The sequence below is a fragment of the Dendronephthya gigantea genome, unplaced genomic scaffold (assembly GCF_004324835.1).
Source record: "Dendronephthya gigantea isolate DGI-Jeju-01 unplaced genomic scaffold, DenGig_1.0 000001F, whole genome shotgun sequence".
Taxonomy (NCBI): Eukaryota; Metazoa; Cnidaria; class Anthozoa; order Malacalcyonacea; family Nephtheidae; genus Dendronephthya; species Dendronephthya gigantea.
Genome location: NW_021163011.1, coordinates 668,893 through 696,884, shown reverse-complemented (window position 1 = coordinate 696,884; position 27,992 = coordinate 668,893). Strand labels below are relative to the sequence as shown.

Genomic DNA, 27,992 nt, shown 5'->3' with positions numbered 1-27,992 from the left:
ATAGTGTAATTTAGCATTAATAGGCTAAAATCATTAAAACAATGCCTTTCTAAAAACCTTTTAGTTTTTTTTCTGCTTTATATTCGTGCAGTGAGTTACTGTAAGATATATGAAAGCTATAAAAGATTTGTGAAATGTGAATCAAAAAGCGCGCGAAATAAATTTGATATTTGATCTTTACCAGGCTTCCAACTCGTGCGCGGCCATAACATCCAATATGGCTACCAGATAATGAGGAGTGTATATTTTAAAAGAACTTAAAAATACGTAAGTTTATATGCAAATTTAGTATATATGAATAGACTTTGTAGTTTAATTTTTCCCCACAATAAAATTCATTTAAGAATAAATAATACGAGTACACATATATACTTAATAGTATATACGATACTATGTAAGGGTAAACTTAATACTGCTCCTAGCCGCTATGTGTATATCTGCCAAAAATTACTCAGAGGCCCCGGAAACAATTAAGGGCAGGCGGGGGTAGCATAACAGGTACAGGGCCGCAGCTAGAAACTTAATTGTGGGGGTGTATATTCATGTATTCGTCTTATGCCCGATTGATTTCTTTTGTACGTTATTGTTCCTACGGTATATAAACATGAATATATGAATATACACCCCCCCCCCCAATTAAGCGGAATAGCTACGGCCCTTTGTTGAGATAACATTGATATTTTGTCAGCAAATAACTAGGTTTAATGAGAGGAAAATTGGCAACACGATGCAGTAAAATGTGTTTCCAAGAGTCTTGACAGTCTCAAAGTGAGCAAGACACTAAACCCTCTAACATGTTTGTGAAAAAATGACATTTCTGCTTACCCCTTGGGAAACTCCTAAGCCCCACTCATGATTTTTCAATAAAAGGCCCCTTTTCCAAATCGCTTGGCATTTTGTTCTTGTCCAAAAGTTAAATTTTGATCTCATTAAAGAGTATGTTAGTTGACGTTTAAAAGGTGTGGGTTCTACTAAAATTTTTAAGACCAACTTGCCTGGTAGAGAGTACTTAAAATGAGTGGTCAGACCATATATAACATGAGAGCTGTCTTATCATGGAGTAGGCAATTCACTTAGTGTACATGTTGAAGAGGGCAGAAGAAGGTACATTCTTTTGCTTGTCCAGTAGTTTGCTATCCCTCCAGTAGTTTGCTATCTTTCCAGTAGTTTGCTATTTAAAGTGTTGTTAAAGCGGTGTTGTTGAAAGAAAGTGCTTTACATATCAAATGACATACAAAACGACATTTAAGTTAAGTTGAATAACACACATGTTCATATCGCGTAACAGTTCCCACGCTTCTGGGAGCAGCTGAAACATCAGGCGCAAAACAAAGAACACAGCATGGTATACACCTTCAAAGAGCAAAAAAGTTGTAAAGCTGACAACCATAACCCAGTGCCTACGGGTTGGTGAAAATGATTCGTAAAAGCTAAATCGAACATCGCGAAGATACGTAATTCATTTCAAACGAAATATTTAATCCCTTTTTTTAATTTGTCATCAAAATTTTCCTAGCTCTTGCCGGTTTATGTAATTGCATATAATAACAATTTCATCGCGTTAGAGCATCTGACACATTTTGGCTTGTATTTTGGATTTAGGTATATAGAGGGAGTGTATATATGTCAACGAAACTATGACTGTAAAGTTTCGCCGTAAAGGCAAAGCTAACTTCGTCTCTAAACTAACTCTTTGGTGGATAGTTGATATATTGTGGAGAGGAAACAAAAATCCACTCAATTTGAAAGATCTTTATCCTGTTGATAAAGAAGACCGCGCCGAACATCGTAGTGGTCGCTTAGAGAAAATTTGGAGGGATGAGAAAACATTTGCAAATCAAAAACAGAGAAAACCAAAACTTTGGAAAGCGATGATAAGATATATAACGTGGAAAGAATATGGAGTTGTATCATTCTGGTGTTTCTCGGCTGTCTCAGGCGCTGTTTTCGTTCGGTATTTTGTACTGAAACTAATGGAGGCTATGAATGATAATATGGCAAACGACATGCGATCAAAATATGCGTGTATTGTTTACTTATGGGGAATGATTATATCATTATTAGTTGAAAACTTCGGCGTACGACATTTCAATTTGAATACATCGTTACTAGGAATCAAATCCAGGGCGGCTGTTTTAGGCTTGATTTATCAAAAGGTAATGCGGTCGTAGTAATGTAATAGGGTTCCACAGGTTATCTGCTCATATAAGTTCGCATGCATGCTCCAATCTCCATCTTTGCCGAGAAATATCGGACCTTGGTCTTTTCGCACAAACCTCGCTTTAGGACCTTCGTCCAATATTACCTGATAGAGAAATCTGTCAAATACCGTGTGTCATATATCGAGACCATCATTATACTTTTACCATCCTTAATTAAATTACCTGGGGACTTTTTTCTTTTTAGGTGCTGAAATGCAGCAAAACGACGTTAAACCCTGGGAAGGTGCTGGAATTGATTTGTAACGATACGCAACGTTTAGTCTTAATGGCAGACAGATCTATTCTATTCCTGTTTCGTAAGTCAATGTCGGCGTTTCTATACACAGGCTGGCTTTTTTTAGTTCTTGGATGGAAAATAATTCCTGGTCTTCTTGTCTCCATATTTCTTGCCATAATTCGCATTTCAATTGCGAAAAGCGATGTGAAGTTGCGACAAAGTGCCTCCGAAGTTGGCGAAATTCGTCTTAGTTACCTGCGAGAATTCCTTACGATCATTCCTACTGTCAAGCTCAATGGTTTAGAATATATCTACCGGAGTAAGATTCAAGCAACAAGATGGTATGTTGAATCACAATTTAATACCTAAGCAAAACTTGCTTGCACGCTTGCACGGCATTGCATATATATGAAGAAGGTAAACCTATACTCCCCTAATAACTGACTTAGCTTGTTCTACAAAAACAACTAGCGCTATAGTACATGGAAATACAGCATGATTATAGTCGCAATTATTTATTAAAAACCGTACATCCAAAACCTATATTTACAGTTAGCAGTTGTAGAAATCATCACAAAAATTTTAATGTGTCATATACCACATTGAACGTCTTTTTACTAAAAGAACAGCGGTGAGGTTTGAGGAAAAAAAACTGGATGTACAGTAGGAGGCAAAAGTTTGAGTCCAGTCGTTGTAGAATTCCAGTATTAAACCCTGGCAGTGTATTCGAGTAAGACATGCGTATTAGTGTTTCAGTACTGTAAACCATATTAATTACACACTGTTTTGGTCCTAATGATCTAAATTATAACAAAATAAAGTTCTTATTCCTTTACACTGCCCAAGATTGGTGGGAAAAAGGGCAAAGTGATGGTGCACAAGGACAGATAGTTGCATTAAGTATTGAGGGATTCTTTCCTCGTAAGATCGCAGAAAAAGTGAGAATTTAAAAAGGTGGTATGCAACTAACCTTGGAGAGGTTCGAAGAAACTAAATCCTACTCAAGCAAACTTTTAGCTTCTTCCGTCATGCTCGGTTTGGCAATATTGAAAGATATAATAGGATCCTAATTAAAGTAAAGTATCATCCAATTCTTCAAGGACATGGAATTTCATCTGGTACAAGGATGATCGCGTGTGTAACTACATGATAATCCCCATAAACACCTGCACATCTTCTATGTGCCAGAAATCGTTTAGAAGCAAACTCGTTTTGGTGATCTCGTTCTCATGGCTTTCCACCTCAAATTCCAGATCTGAAACCTATCGAGTACTTGTAGGACCGTTTTAACCGGAAAAGGGCGAGGCACAGACCCGCCAGCCAGAATGACTTGAGGCAAGTTGTCAACGAATTCTGGCAAGGTATTAAACGTGCGACATTAAGAAACCTATGGAGTCTGTGCCAGCAAGAATAAACGTCATTTCAAGAGCAAAAAAGAGGGACACTAAGCATTGACATGAAATGCATTTTTGCACATTAACATACGTAAAATGAATATCATAACGTCTCATAGTTGTTGTACAGCATGTATTTTTCTGTTTACTCGTGTACTTTTTTGTAGTTCACTTATCGGTAAGGTTTTCTGTAGAATATTAATATATGCTGCTAAAACAATGAAATACAGTCACTGGACTCAAACTTTTGCCTCCTACTGTATATTAGCTTCGTCTCTTCTGAAAACAATTTTTCAGTTGCATTAGCAACGTTGGAGAAATAAAGTAGTAATCATTATTTAGGCATTTGAGAATTAAATTAAGGAAGTGTTTGGGTGCTAAAAAGTGGCGCTTTTTCACAGATGCATATCACTCTACTACGATGATGTGTCAAAGTTAGAAAATGTATACTTTATTACTCCTCGATTCAATATTTCGAGTATCCTTGGTGTGTCGAGTATCCTTGTTTTCGAGTATCCTTGGTGTATTTCAACCTCTTTTGTTGATTTAGGGAGGAAATCAAATTCAAAGCAAAGCGATGGACAATTTTTTCCATTTTTGTTTCCTTCAGTGTGTGCGGGCAGCTTCTTTCGACATTCGTGACAATCGTCATTCTAATATTTACTGACACCACCATGCTAACATTTTCTTTTGTATTCACGACAATTTTACTAAGTCAGAGTATATGCAATACAGTTCTTATGCACATTCCTGTTTCGATTCATTTTACAACGGACATTCTCACTGCACTTTCTCGGATACAGCATTTCTTAGAACGCTCTGACGACCTCGAACCCATAATAAATGTTAATCGGTCCAACGATATTGCCCGTCCAGAACTTGAAGAATCTTCAGCTAAAGAAAAACAGGCCTCGTTGAAAGCATGCTGTACTCCTTACATTTGGCTTGAAAATTATTCCCGTAAGGTCGCTCATCAGGATACACATGGCCAGGAAAACGGCACATTTCAGTTACAAAATATTTCCTTTAAAATTGAAACCGATGGATTGGTTGTTATCACCGGTTCGGTGGGTAGTGGAAAGTCTTCCCTCCTGATAAGTATTCTTGATGGAGATCTTGCTATTAAAGAGGGATCTTTAAAACATTCAGGGAGCATTGCTTATGTTTCGGATACGCCGTGGGCTTTTCCAGGCACTATCCGGGAGAATATATTATTTGGCTCAGCTTTTAACGAGCAATGGTACTTAGAAACCATCAGAGCTTGTCAGTTGGAAAAGGATTTTAGGACATTTCCAGAACAGGACTTGTCACGTATCGGAGAACACGGTGCAACATTGAGTGGTGGACAGCGGACACGTATCGCTTTGGCACGCGCTGTTTACTCGCGGGCAGATATATATCTACTTGATGATCCTCTCAGTTCTTTAGACCCAAAGGTCGCGGACTTTATTTTCAAAACGGTTCTAAAAGGATTGTTATCTAAGCGGATTGTGGTTATGGTCTCACGCAAATACTCAAATGAAGCCGACTTCATTGTGAAGTTAGACAAAGGTATGCAGTTAAATATGCAGTTAGAGAATTGCGTTATTCGAATGACGTCCTAACGTGGTGATTCAGTACGAGCCCCCCCCCACTTTATCACGTAATAGCGTGCATTAAAAAAGTCGTATCCCACGTTATTACGTCACTGGTTGGAATTGGACATGACGATTTAACACAAGCCTATTACTTAATAGGAGACCGTGAAATCTTGTACAAAAGTGATAGCAGTATTTCTATAAATCATTTGTTTTTCAAAAAACCGCATTATGATTCATCATAGTGTACAATAATTTTGCAGGAACGGTTGTTGCTCAGGGAACGGTGGATGAGGTAAATCAAATACAGGGAATAAATACTACAAATAAAGTAGATCAGGTGGCATTGCAGACGGATGACGAAAGTCAACATGTGGAAAGGCATGATGATCTGGGAAATGCTGAACAGTTGCGTGAGGCTAAAGAAGATCGACAAATTGGCAATGTTTCCATCAAGACTTACGCAAAGTATTTTATGCATGGAGCCCCTGCGATCTTTCTTGCACTAATTTTATTGCTAATTGGAGCCGGGAAAGGTAAGTCACGAGGAGCAGGGAAACTGTCCTTGTAAAATGACACCCCTGCTAGTCATTGCTTCGCGACGCGTGTTAACTAGCGAGCTTTCCTTTATACTGCAAAAAACGGTCAGACCGGTCCTGTTGTATTTCGGGTCCAGACAGAGCTAGTACTAGTATTTTAGAGCGTTTCAACGACTCTATATTCACGTATATCGTTATTTACATCCGCCTAGCACGGGTAATGCAGTTTCACCGCTATATTCTTAACGAAATACTCGATTTGAATTCAATTTGATCGATCCTGACCATTCTGGATAGCGCCCATAGTTGTAACTCTGATAAGTAGTTGTCACGTAAACACATGTAAAACAACCTATAACGACCAGCCTAGCACAAAGGTGAAAATGTGCGCCTTTTTAGTTCTTACGCGCTAAATTCATGCCGTAAATAGAAGTATAATATATAGAGGTATTGATTACCAAAATTCGTCCACTACAGTTTGTTTCATCCGCATAGGATTCTTCAGGTGGTTGACAAATAACGAGACGATGCCACTTAAATAGTTTTGGTCGTAACGTGGGTGGGAGATCTACCACGTAAAATTCCTATACGGATAAAACAGACTGTAGTGGACGATTTTTGGTAAGCAGTACTTCTATATCTGCTCTATGTAGTATTGAGCACTCTCTAGTATTTTAGTATATCTCGTATACCAAACGACATATATTTACTGATTATTGACCGAGCGTGAGGTCTGTACTGTGAAATATCAGACCGAGGTTTTTTAGTATGGAAACCAATAGAGAATAGAGGATCTTGAAAAGCCATAATTATAAATATGACTTCAACGGCCTACAAATGGCTTGGTATCATAGGAACAACATTGTTTTGGATAGAGAGGGGGTAGATACTACGTGTAATGACCGTGTCTCAATAGTTTTTGCACATGATTGTAGATACTTGACATTTTTAGACAAAAATGTTCTACGTGTTTACCATACTCACCCTGACGGGCATATTCAAACCTAAGAAAGAAACCTTTCCCTCAATATATACCACAGATAGCTATACAGGGTGTATCAAAAAAAATGTCCCAAATGTAAAATTTCCGTTTTTCAGGATATTTTGCAGAATTTGGCAAATGTTTGTGTTCCTAGAGATAGTTAAGACTTATCTGGTATACCTAGGCCAAGTTTGGTTTTTCATTAACAAAATTATGTTACCGGGGGGGTGGTTCCTTTCCACTGATATTGAGAGGGCTTGCGCGCGAAAATGTGAAGCTGAAATTGAGATATTATTTAGCTGTCTAAAAGTAGGAAAGCTTTTTAATAAACTGTCAAAGTTTCAGGAAAAATAATGCAAACTGGGAGCAACGCGCGACCCCTAAAAGTGACAAATATTTCATTGCGCGCAGTGGATTAAATGCATCGTTGATTTTAGCGTGACCGATCTCATGCAAGGCTGGGCAAATGAATAAATTAAAGCGAGAAACTGAACAAGAAGACGAAGCGATTTAATTATAAGATTCTTTATCTTGATGTTAATCCTCAACATTTCCACCATTTCTTTCTAAGCAAACTGCGGCTCGTCTGAGCATGGTAAACACTGAACGGCGAACCACATTTGTCTGTCCTGCCTCAAATTATCCATTTCGTTCGAAATGCTTTCTTGCAAATCTCCTACGCTACCACCGGCAAATCTAGGCGAACGGGCAGACAAATGGTTCGCTGCTCAGTGTTTAGTATGCTCAGACAAGCCGCAGTTTGCTTAGAATGAAATGGTGGACATGCTGAGGATTAACATCACGAATAAATCGCTTTGTTTTTGTGTTCAGTTTCTCGCTTTAATTCATTCATTTGCCCACCTTGTATGAGATCGGTCACGCTAAAATCAACGATGCATTTAATCCACTGCGCGCAATGAAATATTTGTCACCTTTAGGGGTCGCGCGTTGCTCCCAGTATGCATTATTTTTCCTGAAACTTTGACAGTTTATTAAAAAGCTTTCCTACTTTTAGACAGCTAAATAATATCTCAATTTCAGCTTCACATTTTTGCGCGCAAGCCCTCTCAATATCAGTGGAAAGGAACCACCCCCCCGGTAACATAATTTTGTTAATGAAAAACCAAACTTGGCCTAGGTATACCAGATAAGTCTTAACTATCTCTAGGAACACAAAAATTTGCCAAATTCTGCAAAATATCCTGAAAAATGGAAATTTTACTTTTGGGACATTTTTTTTGATACACCCTGTACAGTACTGGTTTTCATGAAATATTTTTACCTCCTAGGTTTGACAACATATATTGACTTTCGAGTTTCATCAATGCCGCTTTTAACGGGACAGAAAGACGAGTTACACAAAGCGTTTATTTCGTACCCACTTTATTTAATTCCTGCAGTGTTTGTTACTATGCTTTCGTATTCTTGCATTTGCCTTTTACCTATTCGAGCAAGTTACAACATCCACGGGAAGATGATAACGCGCCTTCTTCGAGCCCCTATCCATTTTTTCGCAGTGAACCCAGCTGGTCGAATCCTCAACAGATTCTCTCAGGACATCAACAACTTAGAAGATCTTCTGCCGTATAATATGATGTATTTCTTCAAGACTATGGCATTATCCTTGACAGCTATCGTTCTGTGTGTTATGACCAACATTTCTCTATTGTTACCTGTCCTCGTCACAATAATCATGTGTTTCGCCGTGTCAAGGTTTTTCTTCAAACCAGTAATGGACATAAAACGTCTAATGTCGGAAGCTAGCGGTCCATTGTATTCCCATTTCTCGAACACTCTGGAGGGACTGAGGATTATTCGTGTACACAATAGACAAAAGGAGTTTATAAAGGTTTTGTTCAGGTATTTTTTATTTCCAGGTTGTTATATTAATAAATGCCCTATTTAATATAAGCATAAGGCCCAGTTCACACATCGCATTTTAGTCGCGTCGAATGCAATTCAAACTATACAGGGTGTCTCAAAAAACGAAAACTATTGAAATCACTCATTCTTAAAATCTGAATGCCGTCTTCACGAATTTCAGCCTGGGGGGATTTAATGCAACTTATAAAATGCTAAATGCTTTGTGTTGCTAGAGAAAGGGGACATGTCGAAGGTCATGGTCCTTGAGATGCACATTTAAATGTTGTTATCCATATTTTTAAATTGTAAATATTGTTAATAAATATCATTTTTGCGTACAGGCAAATTTTACTGCATCATATACATACATAAAAAAATATACACCTGTGGGTACTAAAAGAGTGCTTAGGCATTCAAACTCTAGCAATTATGGGTGATTTCAATAGTTTTTCGTTTTTTTGAGACACCCTGTATAGAAAATGAGATGATAAACCTCATTTAGCCTCATTACCATCTCATTAACTATTGTTTGAATTGCATTCGACGCGATCAAAATGCGACGTATGAACTGGGCCAAAGGGCCTAATTCCACGGGCGCTTTTTCTCGGCGAAATATTTCGCCTATTTCTTTTAATTTTCGACCACTTGAATAAATCGTTCTGCTTCATTGCTCACAATTCAAAAAAAAGAAGACGAAATATTTTGCATTTCGCTTGAAAATTTAGCTCGTGGAATTAGAGCGTAAGTGCTATTTTGTATATTCGACGCACTATAAAAAGCGTTTCTCAATTTAGTCTCACCGACCGTCACCATCAATGTATGTTTGCATACTACACGGCGGCGCGCTGGTTTGGACTTGTCATGGATTGTATTCTCTTAATCTTTTTGATTGCGATCGTGATAACCGTGTTCGTTACAGTAAAGGATTCGTCTACTCCAGGTTGGATTCATGACACTGAATTATGTTCATGTTTTTGCCCTTCATATGTTTTATCATTACATTATTTTATAATGTGCCCAACGAAATAATATTACATGAAGGTGTGAAACTTCGTGGGTTGTGTTATCTTCCAGCATTAGTCCCGACTAGAGTTTGGTGCATAAAAAAGCCCTTGAGTCCCACGGGCGTCAATCGAACGTTAATTGAGGGGCTCATATTCATTTATTCTGTTATGCCAGGCTGATTTTTATTGAAAGTAAAATTGTTTTTAAGATAAATTAGCTAGGCATGGCAGAATATATAAGTATGGTCCACCCCAATTAACGTTCGATTGACGCCAATGGCCTTGACATATTAACGTTTTTACATGTTACAGTTACAATGCTTCTCTTCTTACATTTCAGTTATTGCTTCTTTGGCCATTATGTATTCATTTCAAAGTTCCGCCTATGCAGCAGCTGCGGTTCGAAGTGCTGTCGAAGTACAATCGCAAATGACATCTGCTGAACGAATCCTTGCTTATACGGAAATAAAGCCAGAAAAAGGAGATGAAATCCAAGAAGAACCACGTAAAGAGTGGCCAGAATTTGGAAAAATACAGTTCAAAGATGTTTTTTTCCGTTATTACGAAAATGGGCCGGTAGTTTTGAAAGCTTTATCGTTCCAGATAAATGGATCGGAAAAGATTGGTGTTGTGGGAAGGACAGGTGCTGGTAAATCTTCTATAGTCGCTGCCCTCATGCGAATTGGAGAAATTGAAGGAAGTATTTTTATCGATAATGCTGACATTGCTTATTTCAATCTACAATCAACTCGAACACGCATTTCTGTCGTTTCTCAGTCACCTGTGCTTTTTAACGGTACAATCAGAGAGAACTTGGATCCAACAGGTAAATTCGACGACTCTGAAATCTGGAAGGTTTTAAATCAAATGCAATTGGGCATTCTTGTTGAAAGTCTGCCAAACAAGTTGGACAACATATGCACTGGCAGTGGTTCGAATTTTAGTATTGGTCAACGACAGCTTTTGCATCTTGCAAAAGTTTTATTACAACGAAATAGCATTATCGTTTTTGATGAAGCCTCTGGAAAAGTTGACAAGAAAACTGCTGAACAAATTTATGAAGTTATTTTTAACATGTTTAAAGGTTGCACAATGATAATCATCTCGCATCGAATGGCTACAGTAAAGAAGTGTGATAGAGTTATGGTTTTAGATCATGGCGCTATTGTTGAGTTTGATAAGCCGAACGTTCTGCTCGATAAGAACGGATTCTTTGCAGAACTCGCTAGAATTAGTGAAGAAAAGTCAAACGAAAATGTGACGAAGATTGATCAATGAATAAGTCTAATGAAGATATGACGAAGATGGATCAATGAATTATTCTGTGCATCTCAATGCACCACACGAGATGCATCACACTCGCTGTTTAATAAAAGTATGGCAGTGTGTCTCCCAGAACGATTTTATTTGATCTTTGTGCATTTTTTGAATTCTTAACTGTATAGATGCAGGAAGGAATAGTTACCAAGAGCCAGTGATCAGCATAACTTAAATCTATCGATTTTAGTGAGGTCTATTTCTAAGAATCTCATCATCAGCGGTAGAGAAAGCTTCATAAAGGTAGAAAACATTGCTTCCTTGTATATATCTAGACAATTTGAAAAGTGAATGAATGCATTCCAAGTTCTTGCATAAGAACGTGAATATTAGTCTATATAGTAACCTCTCCATTTGCTACCAACTTTCGTAAATATGCTGTCCTCAATTTATCAGGAAATGTTTATTGAGCTCGTAGATGAGTCACTTAAAACTTCGTTTTGGATGTTATCCGCACCTTGATTGCCCTAGTCATTAAGTGCGGCAGTGTCGTCCATATAGCGCTAAATTTGAATATATATGAATGTTTTCAAATTGCTAAAGAGAAATATATGTTATTTACGGCTTTGGTCGGGCCGTATTTGTTGATATTTTGCTAATTATTTTCATTTGCTACATCATACTAATATTAATATACACAAAAAGACGAAAAACACACATGATACATGGAATGATGATGGCTGGGTAGCCACAACAGCGTTAGCCAATTACTGCATGCATGTCCGCACAGACGGACGGACGGATTGATTGGTAAAATAATGGGAACTATAAGTGGAAGAAGTTAAAAGCAACATTTAGGTGCTGTTGAGATGCCCCCAGCAGTATTGCATTTCAAACAGATGCTCTTCCATGTGTGTGGGTTTTCTGGGTGGAAGTATTTTGGAGCGCTGTCACGTAGTAGTTTTTTCTTGAAAATGTTGCAAGTATAGAAATGTTTGATGTTATATGATCATGCAGGTAGGATATTCCCGGTTCTCGTTGAGCGAATTATAAATGAAGAAGAAGGTTTTTTGGTATGTAGAAGATTTGCATCTCTCAACAGTGTATTTTAGGCAATCGGGATTGGAACTGGTAAGAGGTCTGCATGGGTTGAGAAACATCGAAGACATGATGAAATTCAATTGAAGACATCGGTTAATTACCACGACCAAAACATAGACGAGATGCTATTTGCTTCTGATATCGCGACACCTAAAAGCCAATGTCAAGCGACCGAAATTTAACTTCCCTTGTGGCAGAATTTAAAATCTCCTTAACGCAAAGACATTTGCATACTTAATGCGTGTTAATTAAGGCTGTTTTCCACTTACACGTCTTTCACACGCTCGTACACGTGCGTAGTGAGTCAAAATTCTTATACATGTTACCTTCGAAAAAACTAAGTAAATAAATCGAAGGAACGTAGTTTTCTGCATTTTTTAATTTTTTTAGTATGCATTAGTTGACCTAGATGTTAAATAATAAAAATTTAAAAGCCTTTAAAATTTTCCGTACGTGTACGTGCGTATAAAAAACGCGTAAAGGCGGATTTCCACTTACAGCGAAATCGTTCGCTAGCGAAATATTTGCATATTTTCTTTTAAATTGAGAACAGTCAAGTCGAACTAATTGATTTATGCTGTTAAAATTCAAAAGAAAACATGCAAATATTTCGCTGGCGAACGTTTTCGCTGTAAGTGGAAATCGGCCTTAAGTAGAAAGCAGCCTTTACGCCTTTTATCTACATGCAGTCAAACATCGCTCGGTTATTGTTATTTAAGACTGGACTTGTAATTACAAATTGACAGACATTCGACACAAATTTTGCAGGTCAAAGGAAAGTATTGACCCTTAACGCCTTAATCATAGAGACATAGACTTTGTATTTATACCCCGCACTTGCGAGCCAAATCCAGCCAATACTGCTAGAGCGTAGGCGTGTTGTCTCGCTTTAATTTTAATGCAGCTCTGCATTCGAATAGAATGAAATTGAACGGTGATGGTGATGTACAATAAGTCACTATCTATCTATAACTATTTATACACATTGCAACAATTATAATCTTGAACTGACCGACTTAGTTCTCGATATTGACCTATTGAGAGCTGACGAGCAACCGGCAACGATTTGTGCGCATTTCTGTCGTCAGCTTGGCATGAAACTTCTAGATTTTCCATACTCAGGTAGCAAGTATACAGGCTGCTTTCACTGATCCTGTAGGACACACAGAATCAGTGGCGTAGCCAGCCTGACGATTTAGTCATGCAATGCAAATTTCATGTTATTATCATTATTCATTTCTTTAGAAATTCATTGTTTTCACAGTCAATGAACACCAAAATATTAGCATAGCATGACTAAATTGTCGGGCTGGTTACGCTACTGGACAGAATTATATGAGACAAATATAATTCATATGAATTAATCTCAATTTTGCATTAAAATTATGATAACAAGTACGATCGTACTATAGGGACCAGGGACTGCGTAACCGAGTTTAATTTCTGAACTGCATTGTATTTATAACAATGGAGAGGACAATGTATTTCTAATCGTTTCCGTTTACCTTTATATAGGCTGAATATTAATGATATGTATATATTATTTGCTGCAAATATATCAAGAATTGCTTGTAACTTGCTTCAAAGGTCAAAAGTAAAAATTCGAACTCCGTCAATCGATGCGGCCGGAATATTGCTTAGAATAATTGTGCCAAGTTTCATTCCGATCAAACAAGTAATGACATAGAGCCTTAGGGTTTTTTTAAAGAGCGTCGCCCCCTAACAAGAAGAAGAAGAAGAAGAAGATTAGCAGCGGTTAGGGACCAGTTCCTGGTCCAAAAATCATGCATGTTGTGAAACCATTAAAACGAAACTTTATTTTCTTTTATATCCAATATAATTTTAATACAATTATTCATACTTTATGTCCGTGTGCTTTTACAGAGATCAACGAAAAAAGCCGTCAAAAATCGAAGTAGGGTCGGCATTTTAATTCGGTGCATGCATGGTTTTGTTCATCGAGAAGAAAAAAATCGTGACGATTTAGTCATGCTATGCAAATTTTATATTATTATCATTATTCATTTCTTTTGAAATTCATTGTTTTCACAGTCAATGAACACCAAAATATTAGCATAGCATGACTAAATTGTCGGGCTGGCTACGCCACTGTTTCTCACAACGGCGAATGTGATAAAAAAAACGTAAACGCCTATACATGCATGCATAAACGTCTGCTTTCAAACCTAGCGGTCCTAGCCAATGGCGTACCGCCAGCATTTTATATAAAGTACTCGCTTGTGTTATTCTTTAAAACAAGTTTGCAATAACGTAATTTAATTTTCCGTCGCCGGTGAAAATTGAATCTATGCTTTTACCATCTCTAAAAAAAGCATTCTTCAAAAAAGCTAACCTGACTCTGAAAGGGGGAATATGTTGTTATATAGCGTGTATAGATGACAATTGTCACGAATTACGCGTATGTCACTGCTAAGTGATTGAGGCATTAACGTGATCTTTTAACTAATCATTCATTATCATCGTAATTATTGTAGAAAATAAACGGTAATGTACTTCATCCGAAAACGCGTACATGGTTACATGCAGAAAGTATAATTCAGAAAAAGAAAAGCAGAAACAGGTCCATCCACTGCATGTCTTTAGTCCGTAAACTCCTGCTGTCAGCAGAAGGTTATCAGCTCTGTCATGTTAATTGTGGGTTACTTTGAAATTAAAATAAACCCAAATAACTTTCGCGATTCAAATTGTTTCACTTGTTGTGTGAATTTGAATTGCTAATTAAAATGAATGGGTATATAATTTGCAGGGGTGTGTATGATAATATAAGAAAACTCTGCAATATACTGTTATACATACAGAAACACTCATGACGCTTTTCTAAAAAAACTCTTCGAGCATACTAAAGGTAAATCACAAGATCTTTGTTATTGTCAGGTTTCTTTTAAGACGGTATGTATACACGAAAATTCACCTCTAGTGTTTTAACTGTTTTCTCAACCGTGATGAATACGCCTAGGCGAACTCGATATAGATTTACGCGTTTATGATCAAAATAAAAAAGGGCTAATTCTTGTAAGTACCAGTATCTATAATGATAATGATGTAATTCTTGATATTATTGCTATACTTTTAGTCAACAGATTCGCCACACGAAGGGCTAATTTATTGCTACAGCAAGTTACGCTCGAGGACAACCGCCCACTCTTCCATTTAACATGTTTCAAATTTAATTATAACAAAGTTGGTAACCTTCTTGCGACCAGCGGCGTAGCCAGAACGATAATTGGGGGGGTCCATATTCATATATTCGTGATATGCAGGATTAATTTCTTTTCAAATCAATTGTCTTTACAGTCTGTTTACATGAATATATGAATATGGACCCCCCCCAATTATCGATGCTGGCTACGCCAGTGCTTGCGACAAAAATCTTACGAGAATTTTGTTGTTACAATTGTTAGAACTTTCACGTTATTCAAGGAAGGTGCAATATACTGAAAGATATTTTCTTCCCCAAGGCTGTTACCATATCGAATATTCTATATATTGATGCGAGAGTGAGCAAATGTAATGTAAAACGGCCTTGAAGTTGGACCACACGAGATGACAGAAATTATGATTGGCTGCATGAGGAACCAGATAGCGGGTTCGTACTTTAAATTTTTATAATATAACTGAAAAAATGTATTCCGGCAAATAAAAACAGGGATACAAAATTTTGGGAATGATTTAAATAGGGGAGCTTTAAGTTATTTTAATTTCTTTATTACCGCCACCAAACGTATCTCTAAAGCCAAGTGCATGTCAATTGACACACACCGCGCATTTAGCCCTAATGCGGATGCGTGAGTTTGAGACGAGTTAAACGGATAACTAGCAAACGTGTGCAAACATACGATTGGCTAAATTAAAATATGGGTTTACGTTGATGGTAAAAAATCTACAAATTTGGAGCATTTTTTTAGCGTTTTAGACCAGATAAATGGTTATATAAGTTTTGTATTTTAAAGCATGCCAGTATTTTGTAAGTTTAATATGTGGATTTATCAAAAATGTATTACACCTCTTTGAATTTATTCGTGAAATTTGTTAAAATTATTTTGATTGGGAAAGCATTTATTCTTAAAGGTGAATTTGTTTAAAAAGATTGAAATTTCGCTGAAAATTGTAGTGTTTAAAACTATTTGTTGCACAATTATGATTATAGTTGAATTTGTTGCTCGAGAGACGATTTTATAATTCGGCCCGCTGTGAAATGCCTCCGGCCCGCTGTGAAATGCATTCGGCCCGCTGTGAAAAATGTAAACAAAACGACAAAACCAAAACAACATTCGGCTAAAATGTCTGAAAACCTTTCTGGAAAAGGCTAAAAGACTGTTAAAAATAAAAAAACATACCCGACAAACTTCTTAGTTTGGATGATTTTACGCCTTTTTTCGTCTGTCAATACGTTGTTATTTTAATAGATTTGCCGTGATTTAGTTGCTATGGTAACAGCCATATGGTAACGGCCGTTTTCGAAACCTTGGGCACAGTTTTTTGCATCCGGACCTCGCAGCCGGTAAATAACATTGTAATGTATTTACATGACATTTTCGTATTCCTAGGCGGTGCAATGAAACAATGAGCAACACGAAAGTTCATCCTCAAGATAACGCCAACTTCATTTCCAAAATAACATTGTGGTGGGTTTTTGACCTGCTGAGGAGAGGAAACACAAGTCCTCTTAATCATGAGAATCTTTATCCTATTCGAGGGGAGTATTGTGCTCAACATCGAATCAAGCGCTTGGAAAAGGTTTGGACTGATGAAACGAATTCAGCAAAACGAGAAAATAGACGACCAAAACTTTGGAAGGCAATGCTGAAATATTTTACCTGGAGAGAATACGGACTTTTATGCTTTCTGACTTTTTATTTCATCGCGGGAAATATTTTCTATCGGTATTTCGTTTTGAAGCTAATAGTTTCGTTGAGGAGTTATAGAGTTACCCATGAAATCCGCAAATCCAGAAGTGTGAATCTTGTCTACGTATGGGGAATGATTATTGGATTCTTAGTTCAGAAGTTTAGCTCACGACATATTAACTTGGTCACACCTGTTCTGGGAATGAAGGCGAGAGCGGCTCTGATAGGCTTGATTTATCAAAAGGTAAAAACTTCGAAATAAAGTTGTTTTAAAGCTACTAATTGTCTCCTATATGATTATTGTTTAACTGCTATAAGTTGTTCTACCTACAGTTTATACACAGAGCATTCAACACTATCCCAGCTATATCAGTTTAATTAGATACTTTTTGCTATTTTTTCTTGCAGGTGTTGAAATGTAGTAAGGCGATTATATCTGCAGAAGAAGTGATGGAATTGATATGCAACGATACCCAACGTATCGTCTTGATGGCAGACAAATCGTTTCCATACATAATTCGAAAGCTAGTTGTAGCGTTTATATACATCTGTTGGCTTGCATCACTTCTTGAATGGAAAGTTGTTCCTGGTCTTCTCGTATTTGTCTTCTTCTTTGCTTTCCGAATTTTGGTGACGAATGTCGACGTGAATTTACGACGAAATGCTTCTCGTGTAGCAGAGAAACGTCTTGGTTACCTGCGAGAATTTCTTACCAGCATTCATTCCGTGAAACTGAATTGCTTGGAAGAAATCTACGAGAGAAAAATTCAACAGACAAGATGGTATGCTCACAATCTCATTCATGCATTAATGTTCATCACTTCAATAAAATTCTTTGAAAAGCTTCCTTTAACGTAATGTTTATTTTTGGACACCAATTTAAACTTCGATCCGTAAGATTTACATTTTCATCTTTCATATTCTATTTAGGCAAGAAATCAAGTTTAAAGCGAAGCGCTGGATCATATTGTCCATCAGTCTAACTTTCAACGTGTGTGGACACCAAATTGGGACTTTCTTGACAATTATGGTGCTTCTTCTTACCGACAGATCCATGCTTACATTTTGCGCCATATTTACATTGATGTTGCTTTTTTTAGGCCTAAGTAATACGATTCTCCTTAGCACTCCACTCGCCATTCATTTCACCACCGATATAATGACAGCACTTTATCGGATACAACTTTTCTTTGAACGTGCCGAAGTTGTGCAGGTCGCAATAAACGCAAATCATTTTTACGAAGGCGATGGTTCAGCATTTGTACGAAAATCAGCCCAGGAGACGAGCAAGGCGTCGCAGGCTGTTAAATGTTCACCGCACATTTCACTAAATAATCTTTCAAGTAAATTACCTAAATTCAATAATTTAAATCATTTAGATGACGACGGCTTGCCAATGTTGAATAGTATTTCTTTAGAAAGATCATCGACGGGGTTGACCATCATTACCGGTTCGGTAGGCAGTGGAAAATCCTCACTGTTAGCTAGCATTCTCGGTGAAGAGCTTCCCATAACCAGTGGCTTTTTAGAACGTTCTGGAAGTATTGCGTATGTTTCCGATAAACCTTGGGTGTTTCCAGGAACCGTTCGTGAGAACATTTTGTTTGGTAAACCATATGACAAAGAGTGGTACTACGAGACTGTTAGAGCATGTCAGTTAGAAGATGATTTTATACGACTGCCGGCAAACGATCTGTCAGGTATTGGAGAAAACGGTGCGACACTAAGTGGAGGACAAAGCACACGTATTGCATTGGCACGTGCTGTTTACTCGAGAGCGGATATATACTTGCTGGACGATCCATTCACTTCTTTAGATGTCAAGGTAGCAGAAAAAATTTTCAAAAGTGTCCTGAAAGGAATTTTATCGGAAAAAATTGTACTCCTAGTCTCCCATAAATATTTCAGCGAAGCTGACTTCATTGTGAAAATGGATAAAGGTAAGCAGGAATGACAAAAATGGCTCATATTCATCATCATATTTATAACTCGCCCCTTTTGTGATAATGTATAATAATGTAATCAACCTGATTACATTGAAAATGTGTACCAGGGCAACAATAAGCTTCACATGAACTATATTTCTATTCTTGTATGCTTCTGTAGGTATGATTGTTGCTCAGGGAACAATAGATGAAGTTAAAACAAGGATGCCCGAACTTAAGATTCAGGATGAGAAAGATCGAAGGTATATGGAGAATGATGGCGAATTTCAGCTTCCAAAAATGGACAGCAGTATAGCACATGCTGTAAAATTTCGGGAATCTATGGAAGATCGCGAAGTTGGTCGTGTTTCCTTCAGAGTCTATGCGCAATACCTGAGGCACGCAGCTCCAGCGTTTATGCTTCTCCTGATATTATTGGTGACTGGAGCAGCACAAGGTACATATGCCGTAATTACGCCGAAGGTTAATTTTGGTGTCGCAATGTCATTTCTAATTAATAATCAACTCTCACTAGAATATTTGGTAAATTCAAGAAATAACGGTAGATAAGATGACCATGCAGATTCGTTTGAACACATTAACCTATTGGATTGTAGCGTTTCTATTACACGCATGGAACTTCACGTGCTCGGGTTCTTCGCTTTTTGACTTTTTGGCAGAAAAAAATAAAGAAGAAATATTGAAACCTTAAACCTTATTCAATATACAAATATTGGTCGTTTTTTGCATGATCATCCGGGGCGTGATATGGCGTCGTTTTAAAAAATTAACTTTATTAATTTAAATGTCAAACTTTAATTCAATTCCAATGTTATTCTATAGGTGGTCTAAGCACATGGGTCGATATCCAAACTTCGTCATTACCAAATATAATAGAACAGAAAGAAAAGTTACAGAGAGCGTTAGTGGTGTATCCTATATACGTGATTATCTCTGTATTGATCACAATGCTGGTAAAATTTTGCATTTTCCTTTTACCGATTCGAGCAAACTACAAAATCCATAACCACATGACGACTTGTCTTCTCCGCGCTCCGACTGAATTTTTCGCTGTGAATCCGACCGGTCGTATCCTCAACAGATTTTCACAAGACATGACTAATTTAGACGATCTTTTGCCATATAATTTGGCGTACTTGGTTCAATGCACGATATTGATACTGACAGCCGTGTGCTTAGGTATCGTGGCTAACAGCATTCTAACGCCGGTGATTTTTCTTATAATCATCATATGTTATGGAGTGTCAAGATTTTTCTTGAAACCGGCTATGGACATTAAACGTCTAATGTCTGAAGCTGGGGGTCCGCTGTATTCCCATTTTTCAAACACCATAGAGGGACTGAGGATTATCCGTGTGCATAAGAGGCAGGAAGAATTTACCAGTGTTTTAATAAGGTAATGAATAATTACTATACTCAAGAAATTAACACTGATACTCGGTTGATAAATCAGAAAATTATAGGCACAATTAATAGTTTGCTAAATTCTTTAAAACAATGCGAATGCACATCATCTCTCACATTTAATACCAACCCTTGCTTTATCGCCTATTTTGATTCTAAATAAGCGGAGAATGTAGCAGGGCAAGTGTCGCATCCAAGAGAAAGGGAAGGTCGCGGTGCAGTGGATGCCATTTCTTAAGAACGATAATCAAGATATAATAAATGTGTGATTGTAGGTCTGTCTTTAATTATTTCCGTTCCACACCTGAAAATATTTTTAGCTTGGCGTGATTATTTTCGTCATATAAATTTTTTGGTGGTGCAACTTATTTTCTCCTGCGCAGTCAGCACACCCACCCCCAATGAGTACCCCTTTTTGATAATCAATGTTCTATTATAATTCTATTGCTTGTATATACTGTTACTGCATCGGTGCTTGCTATTGTTTTAAGTAACTTAACACGTGTCACGTTGAAGGTTATCACTGGGAATTGTCATATAGTCTAATTGTCAATATATAGGCCAGTCATAAGTTCGCGGCTTATTTGAATATGAAAGGCATCACTTTTTTTCTACTCACCATGTTTAGCATTAAAGCCAGTTAATTACAAAATATTTTTGCACAAAACTTTCTATTTAGTCTCATTGACCGTCACCATCAAGCCATGTTTGCTTATTACTCGGCCTCTCGGTGGTTTGCACTCATAATCGATGTTATCCTGGTAACTTTCCTGACTACTTTCGTAACTATTGAGTTGTATTTTGTTAAAGATTCTTCAACTGCAGGTTAGTAATGTAACAAATAAAACCGTATTATTTTGTAGTACATATAGGCGTGTTTGCTTTGCTAAAACCTCCTCTTTTTTCACCAAAAACGGTTTCATGGTAACAACTGCAGGACAGCTCTTTTTGAAAATTTTTATAGAGCCAAAAAATTGCTATTGCAGAAAAATACGCTATATTTTTTCAAAGAAATAGCTCGATAAATTTTTTTAAATTTCGTATTCCGGCTTTATGACAACAATTCATGAAATGAAAACTAGGCTTTTTTCCCGTGTAATTCTTAAAAGATCAAAATCAGCAATGCAATATTGAAATGACATTGTTATAGCTATCTGTTAGCACCAACAATAACTTCGGTTTTAAATTTGAAAGGAGCTATTTTAACGTCAAATTGAAAGCGAATAAAAAGTGTTGTTAAAAAGTAATGTGTTAAGTGTTGTTAAATAATTCTGTTTGCATTTTAGCTATCGCTTCCGTGGCTATTCTGTACACATTTCACAGTGCTATGCATGTGGCAGAAGCTATTCGCAGTGCTGTCGAGGTACAGGCTTTGATGACCTCCGCCGAGAGAGCTCTTGCGTATACAAAAATAAAGGCTGAAGCAGGAAACGGAATCGGTGACGAACCACCTGACGATTGGCCAGAATTCGGTGGGGTTGAATTCAAAAATGTTTCCTTGTCGTATTATGAGAAAGGGCCTAAGGTTTTGAAAAATGTATCTTTTCAAATCCAAAGAGCAGAAAAAATCGGCGTTATTGGGAGGACAGGTGCTGGTAAATCGTCTATGGTCGCCGCACTCATGAGAATTGCAGAAACCGAAGGAAGTATAATTGTAGACAATCGGGATATTGCATATTTAAATCCACGAACGACTCGTCGACGTATTTCTGTCATTTCACAATCACCTGTCCTTTTCAACGGATCTATCAGAGAAAACCTAGACCCAATGGGTGAACACGACGACTCCGAAATATGGAAGGTTTTGGATCAGATGCAGATGAGCCATCACGTGGGAAGTCTACCAAACAAGCTGGGAAATGTCTGCACTGGTGGTGGTTCAAATTTTAGTGTTGGTCAACGACAGCTGCTCCATCTTGCGAGAGTTTTGTTAAAGGCAAACAAAATTATCATTTTTGATGAAGCTACGGGCAAAGTCAGCAAGGACACTGCTCAGAAAATTCACGAGGTTATTTTTGACAATGATAAAGAATGCACAATGATAATTATCACGCATCGTATGGACGCGATTAAAAAATGCGACAGAATTATGGTTTTCAATCAAGGTTCCATCGTAGAATTTGATAGGCAAACCGTTCTGCTTGACCGAAAGAACGGATTCTTCGCGGAATTCATGAAAATATCCTGTGTGCGCGATAACAAAATCGTTCTATCTGTTTCGAAATAGTTTAGGCGTTGTTGTCACCGTTTCGATGACAACTTCAAAAACTTCTTTTGACATTATAGAGCTATATAGTTCTATTAGCAAATGCTTATTAGTTTGATAGATTTGGTATAAATATCTCTCGGTAAAGACCGAGCAGGTTAATAAAAGTTTATGAATCTGCTATTGTGAAAAGCGGTAATAACACATTTTCGATTCTCGTGTTTGATCCACCAATAAGGAGCAGGTATAACGAGCATTTTTGTGATTAGTTTTTGTGGATAGCCGCTGTGCATGCTAAAGCAATTTTTCTTGCAACTTGCATGAGTTGCAAGTTCATGAAGTGTAATAAACACAAAAGTTTCGTTGTTTCCAAATGCACATCTCTCAAAAGTAGAATTGCATTGCAAGTTGCAAGAAAAATTGCACCATGTAACAGGACCTCAACAACTATGTAGTTGAAAAAGTGTATGTGTATGACTGAGGCCGGTTGCATGTATGAAAGCCGGATAGCCCCATCAACCAGATAGTATTTTTTTCAATCGCTTTAAAATCGTCCGTTGTTTGCTATAATTTTGATTAAATCTTAGTGTTTCTAAATCAAGGATAATCTTTATTAATTCTTGATTCTGAAGATGAAATTTTATCGCTTTTAGAGCATTTTTAACTCAGTTGGACTTATTATCATAGGTTGTTCACGATACGATTGTAGTAGCAGTAAATTTAGAGTTCTGCCAGGAGCATCTTGTGCCTTTTTCAGGAAGATGACAAAGCGACATAAAGCCGATATGTCAAAAATGTCACTGATATCGCTTTCTGTCCCTCGCTTTCAATGTCACTGATATCGCTTTCGTGGACCCTCGACCGTCGATATCTCACTCGGCTTCGCTTCGTGAAATATCGACAGGTCTCGGATCCACAAAACATAATGCCTCCATCGGTCTCAGTAAATAAGTATTAGGGACCTTAAGCATGTAGGACGGCAACACGACGACGACGTAGTTGAAATACTCCTTTAAATAAATGTTATGATAAAGCGTTCTTCTATATTATCAACTGTACAATTTAGGGACAATTCTATAGAGCCTAATTCGAGGTAGCGCTCACTTAATTGGTCCTGAAATGCAGACGTTCTACATAGGACGTAATAAACGACGTTCTGCCGTTGTAAACAGAACGTAGATCACGTCTAAAACTCCCATAGGTATATCTAAAAATTCATTTCTTCAATGGAGCATTGTATTGATAGCTGCCGTCGTTGTGTTCCCGTCCTACGTGCTTAAGGTTTCTATTAATTGTTGAACAACGGTTGCTCGAAGTGTGATGCCTGACTAGTTTGAAATTTATTTGTTCATTCCGATGTCGTTGAGTAGAAAGGCTGACAATGAATTGAAGAACTTTTTCGTAAACGAAAGGTTCGTCCTGAAAACAACGCGATGATGCATTGTTACTATCACTATTACCAGCCTTCTACTGCAGCTCCAAGATGGCTAATTCAGATTACCTGCATGCGTTATCTCAGTTAAAGGTGGCTCGAAGTTTGATGTCTTATTAGTTTGAAATTTTTTAGTCATTCCGAATCGAAGTTATAATACGGCACTGATGAGAGTATTGGGTTAAAAATGCATTAAAAGAACGATTTGGGGATGTAGATAAATTAAAGCTTCGTCCTCAAAAAAGCCTGATGATGCATTGTTAATATCACTATTACCAGCCTTCTACTGCAGCTTCAAAATGGCTAATTCAGATTACCTGCATGCGTTATCTCAGTTAAAATGTTACGAATTAGTGTTAGTGTTAGTTCACAAAGGAATGTTGGAATGCATAATGCCGGTTCGCAGGCTGAACAGTAAACACCCGAACACGGGCGGAAAGCAGTGATTATCATTAACCAGTGCATGAGCTCTACATATATATTCCGTGAGGCCAAAAAGTGCTAAGTAAATTTTGATATTTTGATATTACATGTCTTTTGATATGTAAATTGTAGTACAATTTAAGCCGGTTTTCCACTAGCGATATTTTTCGCGCGAAGCGACTTTATTCCTTTGTATTTGAGCAATTTGTTCCAGATGGTTGCAGTTGAGAGCTCTGAAACAAAAGTAAAATGTCGCTTCGCGCGAAAAATATCGCTAGTGGAAAACCGGCTTTACATACGACCGACGTGAAGCGAAGAAAACATATACTGACGTGAGCATGCGCATACTATCTTTGTCTGATGCATTCCATTGGTCTAATAGTGGCAGTGACGAAATAGAAAATTCCCTTTTTTGATTACTCGGGCAACCGTAGGTAAAGCGAATTGAGAAATATGCTCTGTTTTTTCTTTTATAATGTGCTATAGGTTTTTCGAAAAGTAAGCGTGGGCGGCACGAAGTCTTTGAACGAATCGAAATCGTCCTAGCTAGGATCGTTTCTCGCGCGGGTGTCACGAACATGCCAAGCCCGAATGAATGCCTGAACTGGCGTCTTGTTCAATTTAAAGAATTTGAACTGATTATCATCGTACTAATTCATGGTTGCACACATATACATATAATAATATTAATAAAAAGAACTAATCACTGTTCCTTTGGATGAATTCCGTGAGATCAATGTAGTCTCTTGTCTATTTAACTCTATAAACGAGATAGGAATTTCGGAGGCTGCACCATAAAATAATAGACTCTTTCATGATGTCAATCTTTATTTTCAAATGCGACACGCATGATAGGCTGCCTAAGCTTTTTCAGATTGTTGTAATAACAATTGTCAGCGTAACTGAGAACGGAAATGATGAATATAACCATGTAATATATACTACCATGTAATATCAAACTACATGTATATGCTTGTTGCCAAATAACTATACTAGTTATACCCATTGAAATACATTCTTAACTATCGTACTTTTTTCCGACCTATTTTTAAATACATCATTAATTCTTGTACTTTACTTTGACTTCACTTCATTTAAAATACAAAACAATCGCACCGTAACCATGCATTAGTTTCACTTGGGCCGCATTTAACCAACTTATGGAAAGATGGTGCTGTAAGGCGCCCGATCCTGTATGTGATATTATAGCGATGACACAAATGGCTAATAATAAGTTACAAGCTACGAATAAGATACAGTGTCTGAGATTTAAGAAAATAAATCATGAATATCAAAGTGAACTCAATTAAATTGTTATTTCATTTGAGATCCTACCAAAAGGTATTAAGTTTCGTCAAAAAAAAAGATTAAGTAAAATAAAAAACTGTAGGCTTACTACAAGAACTGGTGGTGTAGTGGTGAAGACGGTGATCTGCCAAGTATATGGTCGATGGTTCAAGTCCTGCATAAACCGAAAAAGAAAAAGGTAATAAAGTGAGAATTTGTGAGTGTGAGAGGAGTAGAACGAGAGGGCGAATATGCCCTCGCCTCGTGCGAGGAGTAGACTGAGGGGGGTTGTCTTTCCCCCGCCTTTCATAACTTTCAAAGCAAGCTTTCTTCAAACATTTATTTGTGTTAGGGGATAGTTAGGGATATCTGAGGATAGGAAAAAGTAGGGATAGATAGAGGTAAACAGGAAGATAAATAGGAGTAAAGAGGTTTAAATGAGTACAAAAAGACTTAACTTTTTATATACTGTTTTCTCACCTATACCTCTCCTCCTGCCCCCGGGAGCTCGGGCTGCTCAATTACTAAGTCTTTTTGTACTCATATACCCCTAATTCACCCAGCCTATACTCTGATTTCCCTAAACATTAATTTTGATTTCCAAAGATTAACAGAGTATAAACCTCCCCCGAAGAATATACCTACCATTTTTTTTCACGCGACGGGAAACGTACCATTCTGTTCTTGATACCTCGATCTTGTGCTTGATAGTCCACGACTTTACCACAAGGCTAACTGGTGATTGTTGGAAGCCTGCACCAATTTATTCTCCATAACCTTACCATGAAATATTAATAATGAGAATTTCCATCTAAAGCGAGATTCGATCCTTCGACAGTCGACACATGAGACCAACATCTGGACCACTAGACTACAAGATCTTCTGCTGAACGGCTATGGTTATTTAATTTACTTTATCCTTTTCAGGAAGTTCATTATGAAAAATGGTTATGGAAGGATTCGAACCACTAATTCAACGCTTGGTAGACCATTGTCTTCGCCACTCGACAACAAGATCTCGTGCGGATAGGCTATGGTTACTTAATTTACTTTATCCTTTTCACGAAGTTCATGATGAAAAAGGGATATGGTAGGATTCGAACCATCGATTTACCACTTGGGAGACCATTGTCTCCACCACTAGACTACAAGATCTTGTGCTGAAAGGCTACAGTTATTTAATTTACTTTATCCTTTTCACAAAGTTCATAATTAAAAACTGTTATGGTAGGATTCGATCCATCGATTTACCACTTGAAAGACCATTGTCTTCGCGATTAGACAACAAGAATTTGTGCTGAACGGCTATGATATGATCATAATTTAATTAATTTATCCTTTTCACGAAGTTCATAATCAAAAACAGTCATGGTAGGATTCGAACGATCGATTTACCACTTTGGGACCATTTTCTTCGCCAGTAGAATACAAGATCTTTTGCTGGACGGCTATGGTTATTTAATTTACTTTATCCTTTTCACGAAGTTCATAATGAAAAACGGTTATGGTAGGATTCGAACCATCGATTTACCACTTGGAAGACCATTGTCTTCGCGATAAGACAACAAGAATTTGTGCTGAACAGCTATGATATGATCATAATTTAATTAATTTATCCTTTTCACGAAGTTCATAATAAAAAACAGTCATGGTAGGATTCGAACCATCGATTTACCACTTGGAAGACCATTGTCTTCGCGATTAAACAACAAGAATTTGTGCTGAACAGCTATGATATGATCATAATTTAATTAATTTATCCTTTTCACGAAGTTCATAATCAAAAACAGTCATGGTAGGATTCGAACGATCGATTTACCACTTTGGGACCATTGTCTTCGCCAGAAGAATACAAGATCTTTTGCTGGACGGCTATGGTTATTTAATTTACTTTATCCTTTTCACGAAGTCATAATGAAAAACGGTTATGGTAGGATTCGAACCATCGATTTACCACTTGGAAGACCATTGTCTTCGCGATAAGACAACAAGAATTTGTGCTGAACAGCTATGATATGATCATAATTTAATTAATTTATCCTTTTCACGAAGTTCATAATCAAAAACAGTCATCAGTCATGGTAGGATTCGAACCATCGATTTACCACTTTGGGACCATTGTCTTCGCCAGAAGAATACAAGATCTTTTGCTGAACGGCTATGGTTATTTAATTTACTTTATCCTTTTCACGATGATTTTGATTTCATGATGATGATTTATTTTCTTGTCTAAAACACAGATAATTGTACCCATACCTTATATTCGTAGC

The 27,992-nt window shown here is 37.4% G+C and overlaps 2 protein-coding genes and 1 pseudogene across 3 annotated transcripts; all 3 read left to right on the top strand.

The window, feature by feature from the left end:
• The first annotated feature begins 218 nt into the window (after positions 1–218).
• LOC114523646 (multidrug resistance-associated protein 4-like) lies at positions 219–11,659 on the top strand. Of its 2 annotated transcripts, XM_028544635.1 has the most exons (8): positions 219–267; positions 1,603–2,156; positions 2,407–2,780; positions 4,384–5,384; positions 5,674–5,946; positions 8,221–8,791; positions 9,589–9,734; positions 10,139–11,659. In XM_028544635.1, exons 2-8 carry the CDS (start codon positions 1,638–1,640, stop codon positions 11,074–11,076), a joined length of 3,822 nt encoding a protein of 1,273 aa, XP_028400436.1. In that variant the 5' UTR covers positions 219–267; positions 1,603–1,637; the 3' UTR covers positions 11,077–11,659. The 2 variants fall into 2 exon arrangements, with proteins under 2 accessions (XP_028400436.1, XP_028400445.1); XM_028544644.1 differs by lacking the exon at positions 219–267 and having other exon boundaries at positions 1,504–2,156.
• Positions 11,660–16,740: 5,081 nt separating this feature from the next.
• LOC114530489 (cystic fibrosis transmembrane conductance regulator-like) lies at positions 16,741–18,880 on the top strand. Its single transcript, XM_028552059.1, has 5 exons — positions 16,741–17,268; positions 17,433–17,806; positions 17,955–18,019; positions 18,125–18,769; positions 18,873–18,880. The coding sequence occupies exons 1-5, from the start codon at positions 16,741–16,743 to the stop codon at positions 18,878–18,880; spliced, it is 1,620 nt and encodes a 539-aa protein (XP_028407860.1).
• A 1,100-nt stretch (positions 18,881–19,980) lies between these two features.
• Positions 19,981–22,601, top strand: LOC114530472 (annotated as a pseudogene).
• The last annotated feature ends 5,391 nt before the right edge of the window (positions 22,602–27,992 follow it).

Bases quoted from the DNA above. Each gene is read 5' to 3' on its own strand.
- LOC114530489 (XM_028552059.1), top strand. From the start codon at position 16,741: ATGAGCAACACGAAAGTTCATCCTCAAGATAACGCCAACTTCATTTCC. The intron at 17,269-17,432 runs GTAAAAACTTCG...TTTTTCTTGCAG, and splicing joins TAGGCTTGATTTATCAAAAG to GTGTTGAAATGTAGTAAGGC. The intron at 18,020-18,124 runs GTGGACACCAAA...TGCTTTTTTTAG, and splicing joins CAGTCTAACTTTCAACGTGT to GCCTAAGTAATACGATTCTC.
- LOC114523646 (XM_028544635.1), top strand. From the start codon at position 1,638: ATGACTGTAAAGTTTCGCCGTAAAGGCAAAGCTAACTTCGTCTCTAAA. The intron at 5,385-5,673 runs GTATGCAGTTAA...ATAATTTTGCAG, and splicing joins CATTGTGAAGTTAGACAAAG to GAACGGTTGTTGCTCAGGGA. The intron at 9,735-10,138 runs GTTGGATTCATG...CTTACATTTCAG, and splicing joins AAAGGATTCGTCTACTCCAG to TTATTGCTTCTTTGGCCATT.